Source organism: Notothenia coriiceps, unplaced genomic scaffold (assembly GCF_000735185.1).
Source record: "Notothenia coriiceps isolate Sejong01 unplaced genomic scaffold, NC01 NC01_scaffold00031504, whole genome shotgun sequence".
Taxonomy (NCBI): domain Eukaryota; kingdom Metazoa; phylum Chordata; class Actinopteri; order Perciformes; family Nototheniidae; genus Notothenia; species Notothenia coriiceps.
Genome location: NW_011364205.1, coordinates 314,007 through 333,970, shown reverse-complemented (window position 1 = coordinate 333,970; position 19,964 = coordinate 314,007). Strand labels below are relative to the sequence as shown.

General features: G+C 41.9%; 2 protein-coding genes across 2 annotated transcripts; both read right to left on the bottom strand.

Annotated features, from left to right (window-relative positions):
- Positions 1-272: 272 nt before the first annotated feature.
- LOC104960084 (disintegrin and metalloproteinase domain-containing protein 10-like) lies at positions 273-12,017 on the bottom strand. Its single transcript, XM_010788035.1, has 16 exons — positions 11,428-12,017; positions 9,293-9,443; positions 6,765-6,883; positions 6,519-6,677; positions 5,874-5,974; positions 5,404-5,553; positions 5,077-5,169; positions 4,807-4,990; positions 4,015-4,178; positions 3,722-3,905; positions 2,922-3,072; positions 2,643-2,826; positions 2,427-2,535; positions 2,116-2,336; positions 1,898-2,024; positions 273-463 (listed from the first exon to the last, which is right to left on the bottom strand). Exons 1-16 carry the CDS (start codon positions 11,492-11,494, stop codon positions 273-275), a joined length of 2,355 nt encoding a protein of 784 aa, XP_010786337.1. The 5' UTR covers positions 11,495-12,017.
- Positions 12,018-12,442: 425 nt separating this feature from the next.
- fan1 (FANCD2 and FANCI associated nuclease 1) lies at positions 12,443-19,934 on the bottom strand. The gene is made up of 13 exons (XM_010788037.1): positions 18,478-19,934; positions 17,969-18,109; positions 17,448-17,649; positions 17,127-17,360; positions 16,562-16,693; positions 16,355-16,463; positions 16,128-16,247; positions 15,850-16,014; positions 14,746-14,908; positions 14,567-14,670; positions 14,292-14,486; positions 13,239-13,367; positions 12,443-13,089 (listed from the first exon to the last, which is right to left on the bottom strand). Exons 1-13 carry the CDS (start codon positions 19,658-19,660, stop codon positions 12,952-12,954), a joined length of 3,015 nt encoding a protein of 1,004 aa, XP_010786339.1. The 5' UTR covers positions 19,661-19,934; the 3' UTR covers positions 12,443-12,951.
- Between the last annotated feature and the right edge of the window lie 30 nt (positions 19,935-19,964).

Genomic DNA, 19,964 nt, shown 5'->3' with positions numbered 1-19,964 from the left:
CTTTAACCAGGACATTATGAACATACAGTGCGTTGTAATAAGGGAAACTGTTCGATAATTACACTCAGAATTTTTGGTCCACCTTCCGCGGCACATTGCGTCGTCCAAAACAGCCGGTGATGAGTGTGTTAAAGGGAAGTCAACACCAGTGTCAAAGTGTTCTCCGTTCGAACGAGAAAAACTTAATAGAATAAATTTGAGTGGACGTCAAATGAGGGCGAGTCCTAGAGTAATGCCTGACTTAGGGGAATTCTCGAGTAACTCACGCCCTCTCAGCGTCTCATCTGGCCCATCTGATAGTTCTCTCTGGGCTGGCGGTGGTTCCTCTGCGGCTGTGCCTGGCGCTGGGGCTGCCGGGGGGGCTGCCGCTGCCCCCCCCCATGCTGGTGGCCGTGCGGGTGCTGGGACTGGTTCTGCACCTGGGCGTTAGCCTGCTGCTGCGCTCGCCGCCGCTTCAGAGTGCCTGTCGGGGGGGGGGAAAGGCAGTAATGTGAGCTCGTTAGAAGACAGACTTTATCAATCATTCAACCAAACACTTTATTAATCCTGCAAGGGGCAATTGGTTATGAGCAGATTATGTCATGTGCACAGGCGGGAAGAAAGCACACAGATACCCCCCGGGGGCCTGGATGTGGATCATTCCAATTTACACGATAAATAGTTCATAGCATCACAATAAATAAGTAAATAAATAATCAAGTTAAAAAAAACATATCAAGAATTTAAAAGTTTGAGTGCAGAGGGGATGAATGATTTAGATTTTTGATAAGAGCAGGTAGAGCATATGGAGAGGCCAGTATGATCTCCGTTTTCCGCACAATCTGCTGGTTGCAAAAGGAGTTTTTGTGCGTTTACTCCGAGCTAAAATTGCTCCTACTGACACTCTGCTCCTGATGCCTGCACGGCAGTAACAACCATCGTGGGAGTTCGTTGCATGTCACACTGTGAGAGATGAGTCAAGTGAAACTGCCTCGCTGTCTGTGTCAGAATGTACGCTAATCATTTTGGAGGCATGTCAGATGATGAGACGGGAGTAAGCTCTAATGTTTGCTGAAGCTCTAAATTGTACGGTTTGACGCCATTTTCTTTTTAATGACCTTCTACGTCTTTCCTTTGACAGCCCAAACCCACAGTTGGGTAATTTTCTCACGTTCGCTAGTATGGCAATAAAGAAGATGTTTCTAAACTCCTGAGACTCGAGGCCTGTCATTTTAAAGCCTTTCATACAAAAACTCAAATGTGTGTGTTGCATGAGGAAAAAGATTCCGTGAGAGAAAATGAAAGAACTGAGTGAAAAATGTGAAATAAACCACTCAAACTGACTGTTCACTTTCATGTAGGGGGCCGATTGTTCTGATTATAGTGCTGCCTTTTATCCTGAGCAAACATGTCAGAATCAATCTTGAGAGTTTAATTTTGGCCTTATTTAAAAGATCAAGTTAAAACGCTGAGTGGCGAAACCTACAATTGCTCTCAGGAAAGAGTTTCCAAAACTCTCTGACCATTGTTATCCTTTCTTGTATTTGTGAGTCAAAGCATTTGATCTTATTTCCCTGCGACAATCATATTTATTGACAATTTGATCCTTTAGTGTCTAACAGTTACACTGCCTGTTTTTCATACTTTCTTTTTTAACAATGCATAAGACTAAACAGGTGCAATTACAAATACGTTTTATTTTCAAGGGATGGACACAATATCAAAAACACCTTCAGTACAACAACCCCACAACTGTAAATGAACATCAGTCCCGTGGAATTGCAGGTGCTACATACAGGTTAACTGTTCTCCAATGACTATAAACAGATGTTAAATACACACCATGTACAAAACTTTTATAAATAAAATGTTTAATTTCCTCTGGTTTAACGAACTCTCTGTAAATCTGTGGACTCACCTGGAAGAGGTTTGGGAGGAGGAAGTTTGGGGTTACTGCTCGGAGTGTGCACACTGCAGATCTTGATGAATCCGGCCATGAGCATGATGAGGGCGATGCCCATCAGCAGCACCGCCCACCAATGGGCCTGGAGAAGACAATCAAGCACAAATCAAGCAGAGTCAAACAAAAACCACCCCTCCAACCGTCCAATCAGAATCAAAGACGTTGATACGCACCACAATCCACTCAGCAATGTTTTCATAGAGCTCTGGGTTGAAGATGGCCTTCTTCAGCCGGGCCAGCGGGCCGTCTGCATCGACCAGACGGCACTTCATGAACACGTCGCAGTAGCCTTTGAAGTCGTTGCAGGGGGAGCCGGCTGGCAGCGTGGTCACTTTCTTATTAAAGAACCGAGACAAGCGCTCTGATCCTGTGCTGCTGCACGTGTTGGGATTCACTGTGGGGATGAATCACAGACAGTCAACTCAATTGAAATGAAAAGGACAGCACATTATATTCAAAAAGGCCAAAAGGGTAAATGACTCACTCTTCTCCATGCAGCACACGTGACAGAGCTCCGTCTCGTCCTTGCCATCGAGGCTGGCACAGGTGCAGGCCTCCAGCCCGTACTTCTCACAGATGGATCCGGAGCAGCCCTGCGGGGGAGGAGCATGAGGACAGGCCAGATCAGACGCTGACTGGTAAGGAAATAAAGTTGGTATAACAACCGGTTCTCCCAGGTGTGAAGTCTGCAGCCACTCACCCCGTTGAGGCAGACTTGGGTCTCTCCGTGGCAGGCCGTGAAGTTGGCCTTGGGCTCAGATGTGGGGCACTGAGGGCCGACCCCGTTACACATGCCCTGGTGAGCGCACTCCGACTCCTCTCGACACTTCTCATTACGACCCTTGTAGGAGCACTCTCGGGTACAACAGGGACCCTGACTGGGACTGTGGGAAAGAGGAGAGTTTGGTGAACGATGATCACAAAGGAGATGCCAGATTTTCCTTATGAAACTTCAAAATGGTCAAAAGCGAAATCCTACCTGCAGACTTTGTTGGGCTTTAGCTTGCACTTCTTGTTGTCAGGCTGGTTGGCGTCATAGCAACACTGGTCCCTGCACTGGTCGCTGTAGCCACAGTCACACTCCTCCCCGGGCTCCACCAGGCCGTTACCACAGATGGGCTGACCAGACTCTGTTTGGGGAAGGAAAACAAACATTGAGGCTGGTCCCCGAAGACTGGAACATGTCTCGTGGTTTGACTTCTTGCACTGAAGGATAAAAGTGTTTGAGAACTGTCTCATTACAAAGCCAAACAAACATTGTTCCGAGGACAATGTGTTGCTGCAACAAATATAACTCTTCAAATAGAAACAGACGCTTGAATGCAACAATAAACTCAAACAGAGCTTTTTTTGTTTGTTTGAGGAAAGGCAACAACATAACACAGAACAGGTGTCAAAGGTTGAGGCGTTCACCACAAGCTAATATTTTTCAAGTCACATCCGCCAAGATGGAGGCTTCAAAACATCAGGTGCAAAATAAGCTAAGCTTTTAAAAGCTATATACAGTAAATATTATACGTATTCTATTCTTCTGATTTGACAGTTTAGATTAAGTGTGACACACAAATATCCTAAAGCAAAAAATTCCACAACATGCCAACAACTGTGGGTAAAAATAGTCCTGGACTAACGCCAAGGTTGCTTTTCAAAGCTGTTACCAGCCGATATGTTGGTGCCAGATAATTGTCTGAACGAAATCAGAAAATGGGGCACTGGGTTTAAAATGTCCAACACATTAGTACAGGAAAACAAGATCAGAACTAAAACAGTCAAACGTACCGACAAAACAGTTTCCCCTCTTCTTCTCCAGCACCTGGCTGATGTTGCGCACGCTGCAGATGGAGAACTTATTATTGTTGAGCTTGTCTCCCGACGTGGCTCTTGCATACATAATATAATTGCCCTTCTCCTTCTTGTCTTGGCTCTTGGATTCTCCTGGAGTGCACTCAGATCCAGAGTCATGCTGTGAATGCGAGAGAAAAAAAACGGGTAAGAAGCAGAAGGGAAAAAAGTTTGCGAGACTAATGAATTAATTTCCATCAGGCATAGAGTGGCACATCTAAGTCACTCACCGGGGAGCCAAAGTTGTGTCCTACTTCATGTGCAAAAGTGATATGGGAGACTTTTGGAGGTACGTGGGAGGCATAGTTCTGTACAGTGATTATACCAGTGTTCAGAGACTTCTTTTTCCCATCAGAGTACAGCTTGCTTTTCTCACAGATGCCTCCCGAGCTCCCTGGGAAAGAAAAGCACAAGTTGGAGCAAGGCTTCTTAAAAACCAGAGCAACAAAACATGAATCACATTATCTCATTAGAGAGGGAGAATCTGATTAATGTCATGACCATTTTTTAATCCGGATGATTTAATGCCTTACTTCTCAACATAATGACAGTGATTTGTTAGAAAATATTCAATTGAAATAGTTTTTCATTGCCACCAGAAGACACACACCCTCCAAAAGTAAATTAAAGATTTCAACAGTGCAATATTTCTCTGTTAGAACTTCAAATTAAGAATGTAGCACAGAAAACATCTGAGTTACAGAGTGCAATGGATAAATGGCAAGGGGCCGTTATGAAACCTTTGGGAATCATCACATCTGCATATTGTCGGAGTTGGTATTTGAAGCTGCTTGGTTCTCATAGCAGTCGGAATCAATCAGCATTTGCAATCCCAAATACCACTGACACTTTCCATGGTGGGTGTTGCTGCAATATGCCATTCGGATAAAACACAATTAAATGACTGAGTAAATCTCTGTTTCCTTTTTAGAATAATCCCATAGTCAACCATAAGGAATATTATAATGATGTTGCATTATTAAGAATAAGACAATTATTCATAGAGGACTGTCTTTTAGTACCTGAAGGGGCTCCGACCCAGGCCAGACCCAACACCCCGTCATCAAAGTCTCTGTCGGTGAAGACATAAGCCAGGCAGTAGTCGTCGTGGTTCTGCTCCGAGTTGAGCTCCAGGAACTTCTCCACGCCAATGTTAGCGAAGCGGAACGGGTTGGACCGGTCCCTCTCATCACTGGTGGTGTTGATCTGCAGAATAGGATGATAGTGATGAGGTCAGAGGGAGAAAGGGGCTTAAAAATGAAATCAAAACTTAAAATCAGCCTGAGACTTACCCTGATCCTTTTCACCATGAAGCTGATGTTGCGAATGCCCATGAAGTCTGTTCCCTGATAGATAGCATCGATAGCTTTGACGTGACTGGAGATCTGAAAGAGTAAGACATTACAAATTAACATCACCTACAATGTCTCCTTTTTTACCAACAGCTCCCTTTAAAATGTCTGTGCTTGGTGCAAAAATAATCATAACATCATGTTTTTACATTTTTATTGTATCTTTAAAAACTAACCCTTCCCACCATTAGCCTCTCTTATGGAGCACAGTTATGGTATCAGATATATGGATAAGTAGCATGTGTAAAGTGAGTGACAGTGATTGACCTGAGCGATGACAGCCTCCCGGGTCTTGTAGTACTTGAAGAAGAGGTGGTCGGTCTGAATGAACAGCTGGCAGGTGTTTTTCTCAATCTGAGCCATCCTCTTCTTCCTCAGCAGCACTGGGTCATTAGAGCCCGCCTCCGTGTGGAGCTCCTGGTGAAAGGAGATGGAGAGTAGGAAATGGGCAGTTAAATAAAACATATATACCGGTATATTCCATCTAAACATGAGATGAATAAATAATATCTGGTATTTTTAGGCTGTGATTTTAGCTGCAGTGTGTTCATAATGATTTCTGCATAAGGTCCATATTTAAACAGAAAGTACAAAAGCTATTCTCACAAGTCAATATATCCACAGTGCTCACAGAGACTCAAAGAGAGTATTCATAGTTATCTCTGACCCTGACGAAGATATTCATATCCCTTTAATAGAGTCTGTTGGGCTTTACTGTGGAGTGTGGTGAAGTTCACCTTGGGTGGCTCACGAACGGCCGAGGCTTGGTACTTCTTCATCTTTTCAAACACGGAGCTATCAGCGCAGCCTCCCTCTGGGCCGTACTTGTGCGGGTAGTCTGAGAGAGAGAGAGAGAGAGAGAGAGAGAGGCAGACACAACACAGTTAGGATTATAGAAGACAATGTTAGCTGCTTAACCCCCTGAGTCTCTCTATTTCTGCTGCTATTCATGATCAGCTAATGGATGTGCTTACACGCCACTTGAGCCTAGCTTTGCTAAGTGAGCCGTTTCTTTCTTTGTCGCTCTTATTAGCGATCCCTCTCACATTTCTGTTTAATTTGCCCCTCAGCTAAATACTATATGTACACAGATGATGTGAAATGAGGGGATGCCAGTGAAATGAAGTATGCCTAGTGCTCACTATAAGTACCAACATTTGGTAAGAGTGCTAAAATGAGCCTGAGAGAAGGATCGTGTTACTCCGCTAATGAGCACCGCGGGTTTCTCTGCTCCCTGGGGGGCGATCACACCAGTCTGCCTCCATCCTCTCAGCTGCCCTAACCTTGCACTTCCCGATCACACATTTACATATGCGTGCATCCAATTACACATACACGATGATTACATCCTGCCAGTATTTGTGTGGCTGCAGGGGACTCACGTATGTCGTCTTCGTGGTAGATGACGGAGTGGAAGGGAACGTCTTTGTCCTCCAGGTATCGCTCAGCAGGCTCCACGTAGTAGGTGCCTTGGTAGCTCCGAATGAAGCCGTCAAACTTACCATCCACAATGGAGCCATGAGTCAGGGTGCCTTTCTCCCCTGGGAATCCAAATGACAGAGGTGAAGGTGTCAGAGGTCACTGTAGCTTATATTAAAACAAGTATATTAAAGAAAAGAAGATCTCACCGTAGATCTCTCCGCTGTAGATATGAGAGGTATCAAATGGAACCTCATCTCCTGAAACGTCTACCTTCAAATCTTGAGAAAACAAGGTGGAATCCCTTTTCATCCGTAAATTGAAATGCCTGAAATCAAAAATAAATTAAACTTTAGGGAATAGAAAAAAAAGCAAATGAATGTAATGAAGGAGGTAACAACGTTGAACAACAGCGTTATTTATTTTGGAAGAAGTTTGTTTCTTTAAAGCGTTTCATTCATGTCACACAGTGAGAGCCTTTGTATTTGGGTGTGGATCTAAATGTGGCCTCTCTTTGGGAGGTAGTAATATCCACCCGGGCTTTGAGGAGAAGGAAAATGCAAATTAAAGGGGGAAAAAGGGTGAAAGGGAGGGCATGGTTTGCCAGAGAAAAACATCTGAGGTGCTTTCTGTTGCAGAAGGGAAACTGCAGTCTGATCTTGTAAGAGAGGGGGAAATGGGACATCTTGAAACAATGCTGTTTTTTGTTGATCAAACATATGGCAGAGAAACAAAAAGGTGTTACAGCAAAGCTAGGATTTCCTGTAACACCTAACAGTGCTCTTTTTGGTTCTTAGTATACTGTAAAGGTTACGGTTCTGTAGGTCAGACTTTTAACGGCAAAGTATCTGCAAGAAAGCAGGGTTTTTGTACAATTTAGAGTCAAACTGGACTTAATTACAAATACATCTGGTGATCTGAATGAATCCATTGCACCACCATTGTTTTCTGGTATGACTTAATCACGAAAGAAAAAGTAGGTTATATATACACATCTTAGAACATGTTTATACACTGTACCAGTAAAGGGAAGGGGGATCGGGTGCTGCAAATCAAATAGGAGTTGTGTCTCCAGCTTTGTCATGAATTCAAAAGAAAAAGAAGCCGGCACATTTCTGCTTTTCAAAGGAACAGACACTTCCTTCTGTGCGTTTGCTTGCGCGGCGCTTTGCGTTGTTGTTGTCCCTATTAAGCAGCATCGGTTTGGGAACAGCAGGCCGTGCTACAGGCAGGACGAGAAGCAGCCTCTGCCAAGCCCAGCCAGATGGTCTTGACTTTGTCATGAAGTGTGGACACTTTCCATCAAACAATAACACCTCTGCAAAATGCTGGAGGAAGAACCATAATAAAAACTACATGTGTTCATCAATCCATCTTCTATACTAGGGCTGACCGATATTGGAAAAAACTGACATTGCGATTTCTTCCCCCCTGAGATATATATTGCGATATGAAAAAATACAGGAATTGAAGGAAAGAGTTTTTTTTGTCCGCAAACCATCCTTTCTTGAACTTTAATGCTATACAATTGGTATTTTTTCTGACTACATTTAACCGGATGGAATTTTAGTCATGGATGTCTGGGAACTATTAAGTTATCAGAAGCAAACAAGCCTGAGCCTGCTCGGGTTGAGGCAGCGCCCGAACTGGAGAAACACATGAAACAACTTAACTTTATTCAGTGTTTTTACCTTTAATCACCGGGTCCGTTTGCTTTAGAGATTTGATTGTGATTGGTGGTTTGCTGTGCATGCAGAGCCTGCATGTCACTCACTCAAGTACCCCTGACATGAGAGCCGCGCGAGTTTTCCTTTTGTAGCAAGCAGCAAAATAATTGTAACATGACGTGTTTGAGCTCATTTGCCTGCTTAATATCGCACGTCCTAAATATCGCGATTATCGTTACGACACGATATATCGTGCAGCCCTATTCTATACCTTAAAGGGCTTCCCCACCCAGGTAGCAAGTGAACAGGAACACCAGAGCCATTACAGGGCTAACATGCACACCAACACATTAACAGTTTCTACTTCACCTGACCTGCATGTATTCAGACTGTGGAAAATCTCGTCCCCTTTGTTTTTGTTGTTCAGCCTTGTCTTACTTTGTTTTTTCTCTTTTGGTGTGACCCTGAACTTGTTCTGTAATCACTTTATTATACAATACAAAAGGGAGGGAAATGTGACAGGAAATCAGAACAAACCCACACCAGGGATGCAACTTACAATTATTTTATTATTATCATTTATTATTCTACTGGTTAATCTTATAAATTATTCAATTAATTGTTAGGCAAATAGATTTTTTGTTCAACCAACATTACCAAGCTTAGAAATTATAAATTCACAACAGGCAATCTTCACAATTTTTAGAAGCTGGATTATTTAAAACCAATGTTAGGTAATATCCTGGAAAGAGATACATAAATTAAGCTTTAAAGAGCACATAGAAACGACACAGGCAGAAGCAAGGCCGACCCTTCCTCACCATGGAGCAAATGTGATGCCCCTGACCAGGTCTGAGATTCAATAAAACAGGATTAAATGTAAACAACTGTCAATCACACTGCAAACCTCTGCTACAGCTTACATCCATCTGTAATCATGAAGAAGGTAGGAATAGGGATACTGTAGATGCAGATGTACAGACAGACAGGTGAATAAAGAGGAGACATAAAGACAGACAGAGATCCAGACAGAATTTCCCTTTAGTTTTATAACTGGAAAATGTACCAACCTTCCATGGGCGTGGAAATCTAAATGAAGGAACTTGTCTTCAGGAGAGAACGCCCTCTTGGCCTTCTGATGATTGCTGTGCACCAGCTCTGTTTCGTAGGTGAGACCTTCATAGTGACGGATGTACTTGTTCAGGGGATTTCTATAGTGTCCTGTTGGGGAAGAAAAGGAGGACCTCATATTTAGCATTAAAAAACGAAAACACAGGCCTTATTAAATGTCAGAAAATTCAGATCAAATCTAATCTGTTTACAAGACAGCAATCCTAGGATTTCTCTTCCAATCTTTTCAAGTCCTTTGGGTTGTGTATGTATGAAAATGAACAAAAACACATGTGTTTGCCAGAGAAAATGTGTTAACAAGCAAATGATGAGGAACAAAAAAAAAACGTACATCCAATTCCATAAGCCTGTAACAGCCTTGATACCACAGTGTTACATCGACTATTATTAGATGCCAATGTTAGTTATGTGTGTTAATTCAACATGTTTCAAACATTTCACACTTTCATTTGAATCTTAAAGGCAACATTACAGTATAACAGCTAGGTTTTAGACTAGGTAACTGAGGCAGGGTATATATTAGGATCCTTTAGGCGCCTTAAATATAGAAGATCAGGCGGATGTTTTACACGCAGGATTAAGATGATGTAAACCGACAGCCAATCAGTATGGTCTGCATGTTTAAATTGAGTTATTTATATTTCAGTAATTTAAATGCTGTATTGAAGCAGTGCTTAACAACAGCCCCCAGCATCACAGCATCATTATTTAGCCACCAGCGGAGTGGGAGGCAGGCTCCAAGGAAAGAAATTCCCACACGTTCACCACATGCTTCACACTCAAAAGCAATCTGACAAACTCCATTTCGAGCAAAGGTAGTAATTTTGTTAAGGCCATTTAATTCCTATTGAAAGTACGTTTTCTTTTTAGCATATTGAGACTGTAAGAGATCACATCCTTGCCCCTTAACATAGAGAAAGTATGTTCAGTAAATACAGTATAATTAGTACTGTCTGGTAGGTAATTATGCCTTTCTAAAGAGCCTAAATTATAGGATTCAGTGTTTCAACTATTGAGGAAAACAGGGGTAAGTAACCCAGGCTTCAGCTGGTTTCTCTTTTCATGTGAAGTATGAAATATTTAGTTGCTAACATTAAATGTTTAATTGAGGTGAAAATTAGAAGTGAAGGCCAAGCCTATTCTCAAATATATTTACCTCTCAAGGACTAGAAAATAAAATTATAAGCATTGAATAAAAAGGAAGTCCTATAATAAAAATTTTAAAAAAGTTGTTACTGCTGTTTTTGATAGTTTGGCAAGGAATTTAGATTAATATAAAAAGTATACTGATTGCCAAATAGAAACATGGACCCTAATGAACTGAATGAACATTGTATAAGAAGATGATAATCATATGTAGCCCATTATTTTGCAGGTAAACGATTTAAAAGCACAGCAGCGGGATATACAGCAGGTGCAGGATGCAATAACGTCAGGTACATCACAATTCAATGGAGCATTTTACGTAGATTTTCGTGCACAAATCATACACATGTTTCAATATGAAAGATCTACACAGTAGCGTTGAGGTAAAATAGAGAATAGCGACAGTAGCATAAGCATTGACAGCAGGGAAAGAAAGAAAAACGATGCCAGCAATCCCGAAAACTTGTCAGCCATCTAAAATGGTAAACCCTGCCATTGTGCAGGTAACATAATGACAGGAGCTACATGTCTTATTCCTCCCATTAATCGTGATGATAGCAGCTATAGTGTTAGCTAGCACAAAGCTAACGGTCCGTACCCGGTCGGCATCTCCATCTTCTCATAACAATGGCTGTCGGCGCTATCCGCACGATAACAACAAAACCGACACAAAGCTGACAATAAAAAAGGTGACAACACACAGAAATAACCAATCAATACCGGTTTATTTCAATCGACAGCACGAATCCAAGTCAGCTTTTACGCTATATATGATTTGTTAGCTTGAAGTAATACGGCAAAAAGGGTGCAGTCCTGTTCATAACAAGCAGGCCCTGCTGGTCCTCTGTGAGCTAACACCAGTCCTCCTCTTAGCTTCATGGATTTAACACAACTTGAAACGCTTTTTCTCTCAAAACGCCTCACTCACCTTGGGTGTGGTTTAGTAAATACACGAACAGGAAAACTTTAAGAACAAGCATGTCTGACAAATCCATTGTTAGAACATTGATACCGTTTTCACTTTATTGTCCTACTTAGATAGGCGCAGACGCCCTGTGTGTTTATTGCACCTTCCTCTCATCGCCTCCTTGCTCCTGCGTCATGACGTCAGACGCACGGCAGCTTGACATCCCTTCCCCCAAATGCATCCATGATCCAGGCCTGCATACATTACAGCACGCCCAGGCACAGCATTAAATATGCCTGGCTGTAATGTAATGTGTGCACTGTATATAGATCTCCTTCCACCGTTAGTGGCGGACAAAACAGCGAAATATCCCTTAAATCCAGCTACTGCCCTCGGGGCAAAGGTGCACCATCCCGTGCGAAGAAAAACATCTGTAGGAAATTGTTCATCCCCATTACATTTCCTAATATGAAAGAAAATTGTATACACGTTTTCCATATGCAAAACAAAGAAATGTCTGCCTTTTGAACCCAAAAGTTAAAAAATTAAGTCTTAACAAATACCTCTGTCTAATTTGTATTCTTCCCAATCTTATTTTATCTTAGCTCATATTATGACAAAAGGCTGTTCACAATAAGTGTCTTGACCAAATATATGCTGATTACTTTTTAATGATGCTTATGTTTTCCTTGCTTAATGTGTTGTCATGTATGGTTGTTGATGTGCTTTTGACATTCCTTTATGCTCTTTGTGTAAAGCAAATTTGCCTTGGGGGGAATAATGTTTCATTCATGATTTTCACTATAAACAAAGCAATGCTGACTTCTATTATTCACTACTCTCATTTCAACCATACCACTGTCACTTAATATAGGATTCAGTTAAGTGACAGTGATATTAAATTATTCTCCATATGTTTTTGTAAAGTTTAGTTATTTTGTATTCTTAGTTAACTTTTTCTTAATAGTGTATGTTTTATTGATATTGATGAGACCAAACAAGCAATGTTGAGAAAGCATCTCAGGCTCTAAGAACATGTTCACATTTTTCTGACATTTATAAACCATATGATTAATACATTAATGGCAGCCTTGTTCTTACATTACTTGCATACAATCTCGTAGAGCTGTCTTACAATTCTTTAAGCTTCCAACAAATTGTGAGTTTTTGTTGCTTGGCAACCGAAGTAAATAAAAAAACATTGTTTGGTGTGTGAACCTTGGATTCGTTTCATGTCATACATCAACTCTAATTATCTGTAGGCAATCTATTTCTGTTTCTCAGTGATGATCTTCATCTTGTGATCTTCATTCTCTTCCCGCTGATGCAGTGGTTTCCCTCAGGTTAACTCCACATATTGCAAGGCACACTTCCTTTACAGAAATAGGATTACATCTGTGACATGTTGAAGATGAAGTGAGTTTTCTAGATGATCATGAATCAGAAAAAGTACCCAGATATTTTCTCCCAGAGTCTTGTCTGCTGATGTTTCCATGTTGACCACAATCTGATTAATTAGCAGCTTTTCATTCAGTTTCTGTCTGTTTATTCCAGACGAGCTCCTCTGGCTCCTGTCGCCGTCACGTGGCACACCTCCACATCTGCCCCCAGCTTCTGAAGCTCATCCAGCCAGATCTGCTGCTTCTGGGACAGCCGGTCACTTGGCCCCTTCACCTCCACCAGCTACAACAACAAGACAGCCCACATTGAAAAAGTCCATTGCATGCTGCAGTACAATCGATGTAAAGGAATCAGGTACCACAGAGTGTCGAAATCCACACACAAAGAACAATATCAAATTCAGAAATCAATCATATGGCGTGTGGTCTCACCTTGTAGGTGTTGTTTGAGGTGTTCCACACCACTAGATCAGGCAAACCTCCACGGCAGTGTCTGTAGTCCTTCGACATTCGTTTTATTACCCCTCCTAAGAAGGCTCCTCTCATGCATGACACAAGGGACTGCGATAGAAAAAGTGGCGTTAGAAACTACAGTGACATGCAAAGGTAGACAAAATCTGTTTTAACTTAACCTGTCATAGCATATCAAGGCCACTTTGAATCTTTACATGGGCCTGTCCATCTGTAACAACTGTATAATGTATATTGTGATATGTAGAGTAGAAAAATGATGTGTTTCCAATATTAATTGCCAACTCATGTTTGTAAATGGGGCTGTCAAAACATTAGAAACACCTTTCAATAATATGAAGTCTATTTGAACACCACTGAAATCTATGACCTCAATAATAAACATTAAAGTGGACCTATCATGCTATATTTGAAACATACATTGTAGAGCCATACCTATATAAAACGTGTCTGTGAAGTTTTTATTTCAAACTACCAAACAGATGATGCATTTTAGCCATGCCTCATTTCGCTCTATTTGCTCTTTTCCAGCCCTGTTTTTGCAAGGGCTGATTCTGCTTTTGTGGCAGACTACAGCGCCACTTACAGGCCTGGCATATGTACTACAGCGTCTCCAGCGCTTTCGAGTGGTCTCTCATTCCCCTGATAGGTGGAGAGTTGCACATATAGGCGGACGTCAGAAAAATTCAAATGATAATCAGATCCGTTGCAGCCCCGTTTTTAGAGATTTGGGTACGGAGGAAAAGAGAGAGGGTTGTGTTTTCTGACAGTTGGTGAGTTCCCTGACACACCGGGAACACATATTCATGTATAAAAGACGTACAAAAGTGCCTTTTGCATGATAGGTCCCCTTTAAAGTAAAACTAATACAGCGCTGACAGTGCCAATAATAATAATAATAATAATAATCAATCTAAACATGTTTAGAGTTTGTGGCTGAGTAGTTGCCTTGTTTTGAATTTTATTTTTCAAGTGGCCACTATGTGTATATTTACCAGCTGGACAAATAAATACCTGTGCCTGTTGCAGGGATGAGAAGCGCTCCCAGTTGACCAGTGAACACACTTTGCCCTCATGGGAGGTCCACACCTCCGCCAACATGTCATGCAGAGTCTCCACAGAAGCCTCGCTGAGTAACTGCACACGACAATCTATCGCCTCTTTTCTGTTCTCATAGAAACAGTCAGTGTAAAGGTCCAGCGGGCATGTCTGTGAGAAGAAAGGCAGATTAGTTTAATTGGAATTTAATTGAAATCTCACAAATACTGTATTCATAGGGTTTACTTTACCTGGTATGGATTCCTAAAAACATCTGGAATACCCTCCATAAAAATGATGTCCCATAGCAGAAGGCCAAACAATGTTGAGAATGTAGAGCCCTCGCCATGGATCCCTGTTACATGAATAATACATAAATAACAATAAAGAATACAGAATTGTGCTAAATAGGTTCAGTAAAACTGTTTACCTTGGTCAAAGCCTTGTTGATGGTAATGTGCTAAAGACAGGTCTTCCACAGAGCATATAATAGTGGCATCAGCACTCTCTCCCCCATCTCCAATTTCTGGTAAAAGAAACCTAGATTTCCCCATGCCCCCCTCGTGGGGGAATAGCTGTCCCCGGATGGTCACCTGCAGACAAAGGTACAAACAGTATTTCATACATTCATTATTTTATATACAACCAACGATGATGTAACATTAGGTTATCTTGGCAAATTGATATTCCGCCCTCGACTTGTGCTACGTTTATTAAACATTGACAGAGGAAGAGTCAGTAGCTAATGTGTGTGTGACCCTAACCCAGGTTCAAGGCTTGATAGATGCCAGTAATTCCATGAGTGTGTGTATCTTTAAAGACAATATCCTGTCACCTCGTAGGCATTTAAAGAGAACAATTAAAAAAAAATGAATCAGAAGAAATTATTCAGAGCTGCTTAATCTGGTGGTTTAAGGCTGAGTGCTGAAGAGAGAGGGTAAGAGACTGTGAGTTGAGAAAGAGGAGAGGAAAAGAAATGAGAACATGTTTGTTAGGCTTGAGGTGGTAAGAAATGTAACAACATTTCAGCTCAGCGAATTTCATTATTGCTGTGATGTTCTCTTTATACTTGACCGCACTCCCCACTCTAGCTGACATAGTGGTTGCCTTACTGCTCTCTGTACTCATATTATTCAGTGCTCAAAGTGAAAGTATCTTATGAGGTGGTTAGAAACATAACATTACATTAGATTACTCCAGTGATGTACTTTTGTAATCAAATACGTACATTTCATACTGTATACTGTATGTTCTAAACTGTGATTGTTCTTTATCATTCTATATATATATCTTCTTTACTTGCTTGTAAAGCGCTTTGAGCACCAGGAAAAGCGCTATATAAATGACATGTATTATTATTATATCATTTGATTGATTCATTTATTTAACAGGGACAGTGCACATTAATTAACATTGAGTTAGCCAAGAGGCTATTTTTCATCTGTAGTCCCTGGTAATCTATATAAATGTTGATTTTGTGGCCATTCTTATTCCATTATTGTAAGTATTGGGTCTTGAGCTGTGCTAGACTCACATGAGTGACATCTTCAACTTGGATAGTGGGCATGTCATTCATTTGCAGGCGAAGCTTCTTCAGGCTGGCAGACTCTTTCATCCTGACAGCTCTCTGATGAAGAGACAGTTTGTGTCCAGTACGCACCAGAGGGTCTGACATCCCATCTCTGATAGCACAGATAGCCTGAGAGCAATGGGAAAAGAACTCTGTCAAACAAATAAAAACACCATAGCTATTGTTGAGCACTCACACAAAGAGATCGATGATTAAATGGAACCGAGAGTAACGGTGCTCACTTGCTCAGGTTTTTTAAGGTGCTGGTGAAGGTTGAGTGCCAGTCTGTCCCACCATCGGCCTCGGCTGTCAGGACAGTAAACAGATTGCGACAGTAAGGACTGCAGCTCCTCTACTGCTTCCTGCAAACCAGAAGAAGAACCATTAGAAATGTAACCCCTGAATACACACTTTTCCCTTTTAAAGTACTTTTATTTGATCTAAATGCGAGTGGACAGGGTCGGAAAACCTCATAGCAACGTAGCCTTTGCGAGATCTCCACCCCTCTGGTTAAGACCCGAGTGTAAGCCCATCCTGTAGTGAAGCTGCGCAGGAACACAGGCAGCTCCTCCTCGTGACTATCCAATCGAACACAGTGGTAATATTAGCATTAAACGATATCCAGGGAATTTATATCTTGGTTTAAGACAGAAGCAATTTAAAAGATGTATGTCACCTGAGGTCATGGTTTGTCCTCAGCTCCTTCCAGACACTTTTAGCCGCAGTATAGAGCTCCATGGCCTCCTCCCATTGACCCCCCTGCATGGCTGACACTACCTCCTGCAGGGTCCGCATGGAGGCTTCGTATCTAGTGGGATTGATGGAATCATGAGTATTAATTAGGACTGTAATGGTTCCTGTATTACTACCGAACTGCACAGTAAATATAGTCAAACACTGAATACTTTAGTTTGTTAATGTTAACATTTAGCCAATGTGACACATATGAAAACACTCCTAATGCAAATGTTTTAATTTGTATATTTTGGAGGATAAGCCTTTCACGTTTATAGCCTTTTGTGAATTGTTGTCTTCCGGAAAAAGTTGTGTGCCTTGCACTGCTGTCTACTCAAAATAAATAAAAATAAATCTAGCCTTATGCATATGGAGTTTTTCCACTGTACTGCAGTTATTGCACACCATAAAACTGGGAACGATTGGGTATACCGTTCCAGCCCTAATATGTATTCTGTATATACAATACATGATACTACATTTGAGCTCTTTGTGCAGCCCCGCACCTGATGAGATCCTCTCTGTCCTGGAACACCTTGGCTGAACGCTGCACGGTGTAGTCTGGGAAGGCCAGGCGTCCTGAGTTAACCAGCAGGATGGTGAACAGCTGGCTCTGCCCACCAGCCGCCGTCTCCTCCTCCTCCAGGGTGTCCGTCAAAGAGAAGAGGAGAAGGATCCGAGAGAAGACGGCCCGAGCACCGCGACACAGGCGCACACAGGAACTTGCAAGCTGCTTTGCCCTTTCAAAGAGGTAAGAGGAAACAAGGGTGAGATCATTACTGCAACACTAGAACTGTCAATGCACACAATGTGTTTGATCATCTCACCTTTTGAGGATGACAGCCCCAATGTTGTTCTGAGCAGCGGACACAGAGAAGAGGGACTTTTGCCGGCTCAAACGGAGAAGTCCGTCCACCAGCTGCTGTTTCTGAGTCCCAGAATTGCCCAGATGGAAAGTCTTCGCCAGAGATTTGAGATCAGGAGCGGGCAGGAGATCCAGAGTCTCCCGCAAGTCCTGAAGTTCACGCTCTATGATTTTCAAAAACAGCAGAGATGAGCATTAACGAGATAAAACTAGAAGATGTTTTCGATGTGGTGTTACAGCAGGATAACAAACAGTATGTTCTTAAAAATACTTTATTCATATAGCTATTTTCAAAAGAATGTTACAAACATTATATGGCAAAATGGTACTATACAACTTAGCTAAAACTGTAACGATATAACAAAATCAAAATCCTTCATTAACAACATCATACTGTCAATATACAAGTTCCAAGTCATTCAAGAGGTGTTCTCTTCTAAAGAGGCTCCATAAATAAAAAAGATAGTATTAGACATCATTTACCTGACTGTAGAAAACCAGCTTGAACCAGCTCCTGAGCCACAGGTCCCAGATCACTGCATATCTCTTCATAATCCAGTTTATTCACTTGGAGCCACTTCAGTTTCCTCTGAAAGAGTCTCACATACAGCTTCTGCCCCATGGCTTGAGAGGGGGAAATACATGTGAGTGATGAGGCCTCTCTTCAAATAAATAACAATAACAGAAGGTAGAGCTGCAAAAATCTGCCTACTACTCAGATAGTCGATCGCAAACTAAATCATTTAATAAAATGTCTTGCAAAATGGTTGAAAAGGTAGTTTTCAGTCTCTAAAATACAAATATGTCCTGCTTTTCTGTTTTACAGCAAACACTTATACACATATAACACTAGATACTTTTGATGTTCGGACGTTTAAACAAGACATTTAAAGACATCCCTTTGGACAAACTAGTATGTAAATGTTTTACTATTTTGTCCTTGTGTAACAATTCATAATCTACAGATAATTCAAGTTTTATATCGGCATTACCTGAGAGTTTCTTGAATGCATGGATGAGTGACATGTCATCCTGATTGAACAATGACCTGTCGTCCTCATTCTCCAGCACAGCCTGTAGTACGGTCAGGAAGTTACGGAGGTAGTAGGGAAGCTGTTGGGGATCCACAGCCTGGTCACTCGGGATGCTCTCAGTAATAGACTCTGACTGTGTGTCACTTTTGATCGCTGCATCATTCGTTTCCTCTGAAGTCAGAAGGGGGCCACAAGTAGTGGTAGAAGGTCCCTCAGTTTTAGTCTGATCTGTATCAGTCATCGCTGCTTTAATGTCACTAGAAAACACCTCCTCTGGCTCAACGCTGCTCCCCTCATATTTTGCTTTCTTTCTTAGTCCTGACAAGCTGCCAGTGGAAGGTGTTCCCTTTTTTCTCTTTGATAGTTTAGACTCTTTAGAGGAAGAAGAGAGCAGCTTTAGAAAAACCACTTTCTCTGATTTAGGAGCTTTGCGCTCAGGATTACGTCCTTTGTCTGAACATGAAATATCTTCCACTGCTGTTGGAGAGTCATTACTAGTGTCTGTGAGGTCAATGACTGTCACACCATCTTGTTCGGCTTCTAAAGTCTGAATATTTTCTTTCTGTGAGCTTCTGAGGGTCTCAGGAGATGAACATATCGCCTTTTCAGGATCCATTGGTGCCCGTGTATCTCCTGTCTTTGTCCTCTTAGGTGACTTATGTCCTTTCATAGATAACTTGGAGGAGAGACTTCCCAGGTCAATGGTCCTCACCACACTTTTACTTCTCAATTCCAGTGGTGCCTGCTGAGAATCATTCTTCTTGAAATAAGGGCTGGTCTTGGTGCCTTTGATTTCTTCTTCATTCTTTGGATCCAGCTTTAGGGACTTTGGGGGATTCCTTATGGGGGACAGCTGCTTGCTTGGCAGGACAGTATTACTTGATGAGGCTGCACTGCTGTCACCTCTCTCAAAGTTCTGACATTGCAAATCAATGTGCTCATTGATCTTGAATCTTGGTATCAGCTGGCCACACAGGGGACAGGCCAGTTTAGGGGGGGGCTGGCTGCTGAAGAAGGAGCTGATGGGAGGTGTGGCGGTGGCAGGACTGGCAGAAATCCCAGCTTTGACATTGCCTTTCTTCTTATTCTTAGACAATGACAAACTTCCTCTCGGTGTTACTTTTCTGGCTCTTTCCGTCATGATGCAGGTGGAAGTGCTGCTCAATAAAAGGCTTTTTTAGAAGCTTTTCTTTGTTGCATACTATGATACGGATAGGCTCGACAGATACTGCTAATGGCTCTGTTTGGCTAACTCGACTTATAAAAACACTTTATTTTAAACGAGTATATACATGTAGCTTTGGTGGTTCAAATATGCATTAGAAAAACGCTAAAACACTAATATAAAAAGACTGTCAATTGAAAACAGAAGCTAACATACCGGTAGAAAAGAAGAGCGGTGCACGATCATAACAATCCCGCTTCCCAGGCTTAACCAGCGGAGC

Bases quoted from the DNA above. Each gene is read 5' to 3' on its own strand.
- fan1 (XM_010788037.1), bottom strand. From the start codon at position 19,660: ATGACGGAAAGAGCCAGAAAAGTAACACCGAGAGGAAGTTTGTCATTG. The intron at 14,909-15,849 runs GTGAGTCTAGCA...CTTTGTCTGCAG, and splicing joins AAGTTGAAGATGTCACTCAT to GTGACCATCCGGGGACAGCT. The intron at 14,671-14,745 runs GTAAACAGTTTT...TTCATGTAACAG, and splicing joins TCAACAAGGCTTTGACCAAG to GGATCCATGGCGAGGGCTCT.
- LOC104960084 (XM_010788035.1), bottom strand. From the start codon at position 11,494: ATGGATTTGTCAGACATGCTTGTTCTTAAAGTTTTCCTGTTCGTGTAT. The intron at 9,444-11,427 runs GTGAGTGAGGCG...CTTCCCCAACAG, and splicing joins TTTACTAAACCACACCCAAG to GACACTATAGAAATCCCCTG. The intron at 5,170-5,403 runs GTCAATCACTGT...TTACTCTTTCAG, and splicing joins GGGAGGCTGTCATCGCTCAG to ATCTCCAGTCACGTCAAAGC.